Source organism: Balaenoptera borealis (assembly GCF_965194805.1).
Source record: "Balaenoptera borealis genome assembly, contig: HAP1_SCAFFOLD_1169, whole genome shotgun sequence".
NCBI lineage: Eukaryota > Metazoa > Chordata > Mammalia > Artiodactyla > Balaenopteridae > Balaenoptera > Balaenoptera borealis.
The window spans coordinates 116,171-123,586 of record NW_028123044.1 but is presented as its reverse complement, the minus strand read 5'-3'; the positions used below and the strand labels follow the sequence as shown (position 1 = coordinate 123,586).

Sequence of the window (7,416 nt, the reverse complement as noted above, 5' to 3'; positions counted from 1 at the left end):
CCTGTCTCCCATTCAACAGTGCAGGGGTCCTCAGTTCATGCGTCATCCAGCCACGTCACATCACAGTTTCAACCATCTGCTGCCTCCCTGTGAGACAAAAACCTAAAACGTACTACCATTTCATTGAAATACAATTGTCCATTCTTTCATTCACTAATAACTAAATATATATTGGGCTTAAAATTTATACTGTTCCATTTGAGGTGTCTCATTAGCTCTGCAGTAGAAATAAGATAAGAAGGAAAAGTAATATATGGGCAAATTTAAGAGTTAAAAATGAGCTGAGATGGCTCCTTCACATTAGCTGTTAACTTGCTCAAGTTTCAAGGCACTGAAGATTAAATAATCCCTCTTTGGACCCCTCTTCCCCATTCAGCCAAAAGCCTCTCTTTCTCTTTGTCTCTGCCTCTCTATTTCCTTCTCTCTCTCTCTCTCATGATGAGACCTCATTTTCTGTAGATAAATATAGAAATATATAAACGTGCATAATAAATATGTAAACACCTACATAAGCAAACTTACAGGAAGATATGATGAAGATGAAAACATTCAACGGTTACCTTTGGGTAGTATGTTTTGGGGTAATGATTTTTTTCCCCCTCCACATATACTGTGACATAAACAGTGGAATGAACCTCATGCACACTCCTGAACACCCAACTGTCTGTTAATACAGAAGCAGCATCCATGAAATTAATAAAAATAATACAAGGCTGCTCAAAATAACTAGTTTCATATGTAACACGAATGAAATGCTCAGATTAAAAATGACTGAAATAAACAAGGACAACAAATTAGCTTCAAGTTCCCATTAATCACTCCTCTACTCCTCCCAGCTCCCTCCTATCCCCACGCAAACCCAGCACTCACTTCTGAGACCACTAGAGGTTCACCTCAGGTGGGGTGGAGGACGCCTGCATGATGTCCTGCTGCTCCTGGGAGAGGATGTGCATGGAGCTGGAGGTGGGCGTAGGCACTGGGATGGAGAACACACTCTGGGTCTCACTGGGGCTGGCATCCCTCACAAACAGCTCGTCATTCACGATGCACAGACTGAAGGAAAAATGGGCCCTCAGACTACGCCTGGATGGACACCCACACCCCCAATATTGACTCTGCTCCCACTGGCACTCAGCAACCAGATTCCTCCCACGCCCCTCCTGTGTCTGTCTCCCAGGTTCCTTGACTGGTACCTCTGGCCCTCCCCACAGAGCCCACCTTTGGAGAGACTGTCCACCACCCTCACTCGATTTATAGGTTTATCCCCAACCCACGGGCAATTTCGCATTTACCCTTTACCACAGCCCAAGGTGTGGACGCTCTGATCCCCATTCTCAGAAGAAGACACTGAGTCACAGAGAGGTCATGTGACTTGACCAAGGTCACACAGCGAGTGAGTGTTGGGTCAAGGAGAGAACGCATAGGCCGATTCCAGAGCCCATGCTCTTCTTAACCACTAGGCTAGACTGCTCCTGAGATCTCCCTGCTGGCTTTCCACAATACCGAGTAAACCTAAGGTCTGCGCCACCACATTCCCAAGCCCCTGAGCCCAGGCGGGGATGGGCATTCCCGCCCACAACAGGGCTCTCACCTGGAGTAGCTGGCAGGGTTAGCGATGAAGGTCCGGGTGAAGGCACGCACACAGCCCTGAGAACTTCCTTCTATTTCAACAGCAAACAAACAACAGTACCCCTTAGAGCCGCACGTGCTGTACACGCTCAACCGGCGGTCCCCAGTCAGGCTGTGACTGGACACTCATGCTGAGAGGGCAGTTGTTCACGGGGGCAGGGTGTCGGGAATCGGGAGGGCAACTATAGGAGCAGTCTGCGCCCAGTGACAGGGCCCCTGACAACCACTACACAGGTTCACGGGATGCGTTTTTCACAGCCGCCCAAGAGGTGGATACTACTACCCCATTTTGCAAATGAGGAAACTGAGAGGTTAAGTAACGGCCCAAGTTCTCAGAGTGAGTATCTGGGATGAGAGCCACCAAACTCCGCAGCCTGTGTCCCCAACGCCCAGGGTGTGCAGGGCAGACAGGCATGGACACAGCTCAGACCTGGATTGTCTGTGGGAAGCCTGAGGGCTGGAGAACACAGTGAGGGAGGGGAGGGGAGGGGAGGGGAGGGGAAGGGAAGGGAAGGGGTCAGGGAAGCTGGGTGGTTCTGGGAGTGAGCCTGGCCAGGGGGAAGCAGCAGTGGGGCATCTGGGGAGGGGGCTCTACACACACTCACCTTCCTCGAACACCCCGCTGACGGAGAAGCAGAGCATCGTTTCCTGAAAGGGAAGATCCCAGGCGCCCAGTCACCACCTGCACCTCCTACCCACCTGCGGCTTCCTGGGCCCGCCCGAGGGAGGAAGCAGGCGCTCACCGTCTGGAACCACGTGTCCACCACGAAGGAGATGAAGTCATGCTGAGTCTTGGGCAACACACAGAGGGTGTGCACAATGACACGATTTGTGTGCTTCAGCAGCTGGACCCGCAGGTCTGTGAGGGGAGGGGAAGCGAGCGACGGTCAGGGGCTGCCACGGCCTGGGCCCTATGATTGACCCCTTCACCGCCCTTTCCCACCCAGTCTTCCCATCACACACTCACGGGGGTCCGTGAGCTTCTTCATATTCCGGCTGTCCTTGAAGTACTTGCACAAGCTGCTTCTAGGAGACAGAGAGCAACAGTGGGTGGTGGGTGTTTGCAGGAGCTGGCCTGTGTCTCCTGGGGACCCACACGGCCCAGGAGCAGAGCCTGTGCTGTGATACTCACGGGGCTGGGTCCTCGGGGTGGAAGGGAATGGTCAGGGAGAAGCAGGCCTCCTCGTGATAAAAAGCCACGAGACACCGTCGGTCTCCATAGTCATGGATCAAGTAGAACCTGAGCGGGAGCAATGAGGACAGTCTATCTCTGTGGTCTGGACCTCACATGAGACTTGGAAATTCCCCTGAGCAGACCTGTGCTTAGGTGGCCTCACCTGTCCTCGCCCTCTCCCCCTTGCTCAGCTTCCCAGAGGTACTTACTGCTGCAGGAATTGCAGGACTTGTCTCTTCAGCTCATCAGATCCAAAGTAGCTGCCCTGGAATCAAATGGCATTTGAGACTATGCAGTGGATAAAGCCTCCCTGCAACACCCCAAATGTTGTTTGATCCTCTTCCTCACCTTGCAGGGCTTTAATACACAGGGAGTGTCAACATCAACGGTAACTGGTGACGGTAACTCCTGGCCATCCTGGAGAAGGGAAGAGGAAGTCAGGAGTGGAGACCAGGGGAGTTGCCCTGGATGATCGGGGAAAAGGATGGGCCCAGGAGGGTGAGGGTCAGAGGTCAGGTGTGAAAGGGCCCTGGAAATTCCATGGGAAAGCTTACACTGGATGTCTTCATCATGAGGTCCTGGAAGTCTCTAGTGTTATATTCAACTTGTGTGTGTGCGTGTGTGTATTTATGGGTATTTTTCCAGCAAGTCTATCCATGTCATTTTCAGGAGTCCATGCCCCCCAAAATGGTTAAGGTTCTGATGCTAATATGTGATCTAGGCAAGACCCAAAGGGCTTGAGGGCAGGTGCAGAGGCCACCGACATTCGTAAGAGACAATGATTTATGTAGGCACTTACCAGGCGTAACAACTTCGGGAAACATTCTCTGATGGCCCTGTCCAAAACCAAAAATAGAGAAGAGGTGGTTGATAGTTCAAGGTTGCAATGCTTCCTTTGAGTTAAAACAGTAATACCATAAACAGAGATCAGTGTGTTCTGGCCCATCCAGCAGCGCCCTTTGCCCACCTCTGCTTCTGATTTTAAGGGTTTTCGGTCCACTTCCCTGTTGAGCACTGAGCATCTGTCATCTTACTGTCTGAAAGGCACTGTCTCCTCATCTCTCTCAATACCTTCACTTTAACATTCCTTCCCTCCCTCCCTTCCTCTCCTTCGCCTGGGTAGCTCCCACCCAGACTACTCGCACTCCCTTCTCCAGTGCCACAGGGAGCAGCATTTCAAACCCATACTGCAGGGCTTCCTTCTCCTCCCTTCCTTCCTCCAGGGCCCCACTGAAGGCTGTGGGGAGAAGAGGGAATGGGGTGGGAGCCCGGGGCTCTGCTACCTCACTGGGGGTCCAGCACTCTGGCAAGACCCGGACACCCCCCAGGGATGGCCCAGGATGCTGGGCCAGGGAGGTGAGTGAGGTGGGGCTCAGGGAGGGAGATGGAGGGGATGAAGGCAGAAAGGCAGTGAAGGTAGGAGGGGAGAGATGAGAGAGACATAGGGGCACAGAGACAAGGGAGAGAGAGAAAACAAAGGGAAGGGAAAGAAGCTTTCCTGTGGTCAGGGTCAGGGAAGAAGAGAGAAGAAAGGGGAAACGGCGCCCCTGTTGCAGCTCTTCACCTGCCCCAGAATCGCCCAGACACACCAGGTAGGAATGGAAAATATGCCCATGTTGGGCTGGGGCCCCACTGGATGCTGGTTGAAACTTTGTCACCTGTGTGAGTTCAGCCAGACTTGGGCATGGGAAACAGGGCCGCCATGGGGGCACATCTCCCCCAGAATGAGGAAAGGGTCAGGTCCCAGCTCAGTATGGGGCTGAGGATCCGTGGCCCAGTCTTATGATCACCGTCTTCTCTCCTGATGACCCCTGCACCTGTCTGAGTTCGTTCTTTATCTGAGGAATCGTACCTGTCTCAGGCTGCCCAGGGCTCCTGTGAAGGACCAGATGGGATGATGTGACGTGTGCAGGGAAGGATGGGAAGTGCCCCTGAGAGCCCTGTCCTTCTGTCTCCTCTACCACCTCTGCCCTCTGCCTTCCACTCCTGCCTCAGGAAGCCCTCTGATCACTGGCGGGGGCCCACGTCTGGCCCCTTGACTCAAGGAGCCCTGCTTTTTCCCAAGGAGGCTCCAGCTCCTGGCATTGGGCCAGCAGAATGGATGTCATGACAGCAGCCACCCACGGCCTCAGCCCTCAGCATGGCGCACGAAAGCCCCCATGTCAACCTGGGAGACGAGGGGGGTCCCCTTTGGAGGAAGGGAAAGAGGGCCCCTCTCAGAATAGGGGAGGCAAACGCCATCTCAGCACGAAGAAGGACGGCTTCTCTCAGCAAGAGGGCCTGGACTGGAGGACCCTTCTCAGTCCAGGGCGCCAGCATCTGGATCAAGGCTGGTCGCTCCTGGTCCTGGTGAGGAGGAGAAGCCCTGCTTCCTGCGGCACACTCTTGGGAGGCCTTGGCGGAATATAGCTGGGCGCAGAGAGCTGGAAACAGACCCCAGAGCCCCTGCAGAGGTGAGCAGGTCAGGGGAAGGAAACTCCTCACCGGTGATAGGCACAGAGAGAGCAGAAGGTGGGGCCTCTGATCCTCCCAGAAGACCAGGGCTGCCACCTTTGGCAAAGGGGCACTGTCACAGATAGTCTAGGCTCCCACGGGTGAAGGTCACCAGGAAGGGTGACAGGGTGTTCACACTGACCTTACATAGGTGGACTGGTCTGGGAAGGTGCCACACAATGGGTTCCCTTGCAGCCACAGCTCTTCAAGCTTCAGCCCTTTAATCTTCCTCAACTCCCACGCAGAATTCAGCTGAGAAATATGGGGCGGAAGTGGGAAAAGGAATCCCAGGGAAAGAGGGACATCCGGCTCTCTGCACCCCCAGCCCCCTCCCTCCCCCACAGGTACCTTCACCTGCCTCCGGTCATCACTCTGATGGCCACTAACACGCCCCCCCCACTCTCAACCCAACTTTGATCTGGCTCCCTCTTCTCACCTCATTTTTGGAGAGGTTCAGGATCTTGACCGTGGGGGCCATCTGTATAATGTCAGACAGGCCATCCAGCTGGTACAGTTTGTTGCTGCTCAAGTTCAAGGACAACAGCTTTGGGGCAAGAAGAGGTAGAGTGAAGGTTACTATCTAGGACCTTGGAGACAAATCTGCCCTCCACCCCATCTCTTCCACCCCTTACCCTAATAGCAGCACTGGGCCTACAGCCTCACCTCAGGGAAATTCTTTTCGATGGTTTCCAGGGTGGCAGCCATGCAGTTTCTTCGATTCAGAATTATATTAATATCATGGCCCACCAAGTCTTCAGGAAGGAGAGGGGAGGGAATCAGATGGCTGAGTGGGGTCTGGGGCCAGCAACAGCCCCGCCCCACCTTACCATCCCTAAGTCTCCCTCCAGGAAGACCCCTCTGCCCTCGCCCACCCTAGAATTACTGCTGTCAGCCGTACCTGGGTCATCGTGGAGCCTCCGGAGGTCAAGAGCTTGCTGGGAGACATCAAATCGTATGCTCAAGGTCAGCTGCAGAGAGAGAGATGGAGAGAGCCGCTCTGAGGCTGAGGTAGTGGCAGGGAAATCGGCGGCGAGGGGAACAGGGGGCTGGAGGAAGGAGAGGTGGGTCTGAGCGCTGGCACACAAAATGCCTTGAGTCTGCATTACTTTTAGCTGCTCCATTTCTTCTGGCTTCAACTTATCCCGCACAGAGTAGGGAGCAGTGGAGGGGCTGACAAACACAGGTATCTGCAGGAAGAAGAGGTGGGGTAAGCACCAGGAACTCTAGTTCCAAAGAAAACAGCCAGCCCCTGGCCTGTACTCCTTCCTCAGGATGAGGTACAGGTAATGCCTGCGACACACACCTTTCGGCTCTCCTCGTCACAAATCTTGTAGCTGACATCCATCAATGCAGAGGCAGTGCTAGCTTCCTGGACAAAGAACCGAGCCCCATTTTTCACAAAGTGGAACTACAGGGATTGAATGCAACAGCAATAGTATCAGAAGCCAACAGACCCTGCTGAACCAGGTCTCTCTCTCCCCCTTCCCTGTGCCCACGCGTCTGGCTTCGGCATCCTCTCTTACGTCCACTGGAGTGAAGGGGACACTGCAATGGCGCTGGATTGAGTTCATTAGCCATGTCCTGTCATACTTTACCCCATAAGGAATCTAGGATGAAAAGAAGGGATGGGAGAGAGGACAGACAACAGGGAATTTAGGCTGGAGGACGAACCTTTTCCTGTTCTTTTCCGGCCTTCTACTGAGCTTGACAGGGTTTCTAAAGAAGGGACCACTGGCATGATTTCTTATGGGTGTGTGTAATATGGATTTCCTAAATACTCTTTCTCTCCAGTCAAACTCTCTTCCAAATAATCAAGGTGTCAGAGATGATCTTCCTTTTATAAATTTCCAGGAGATCCTACCCAGTGCAGACACTGCTTGCCCCTCAGACAAGGTCTCCAGAGGCTCGACCCTCCATCTCCCACACTCAGCTTGCCAAACTGAGACCTCCAATGTGGAGTTGCTCCATATCCTTGGCAGTAGTTTCCATCTTTGCTCTGAGACAGGCTCCTCCGTTCTCCTCACAGTCAGCCTGTTCCCTTTACACTGCTTCTCTGAATCTGCCCTTAGATGAACAAGATTGTTAACTCCTGGTCATAAAAAGGACAGCTTACAAGCTGT

General features: G+C 53.4%; 1 protein-coding gene across 1 annotated transcript; it reads right to left on the bottom strand.

Moving 5' to 3' along the window:
• Nucleotides 1–337: 337 nt before the first annotated feature.
• Nucleotides 338–6,641, bottom strand: LOC309621914 (nuclear RNA export factor 2-like; the record flags this gene model as incomplete). The annotated part of the gene is made up of 15 exons (XM_082409201.1): nucleotides 338–1,053; nucleotides 1,592–1,661; nucleotides 2,235–2,277; nucleotides 2,373–2,488; nucleotides 2,597–2,655; nucleotides 2,762–2,912; nucleotides 3,603–3,639; nucleotides 3,934–4,040; nucleotides 4,656–4,678; nucleotides 5,439–5,548; nucleotides 5,733–5,840; nucleotides 5,960–6,048; nucleotides 6,195–6,264; nucleotides 6,403–6,483; nucleotides 6,600–6,641. 15 exons carry the CDS (start codon nucleotides 6,639–6,641, stop codon nucleotides 882–884), a joined length of 1,278 nt encoding a protein of 425 aa, XP_082265327.1. The 3' UTR covers nucleotides 338–881.
• Nucleotides 6,642–7,416: the final 775 nt, after the last annotated feature.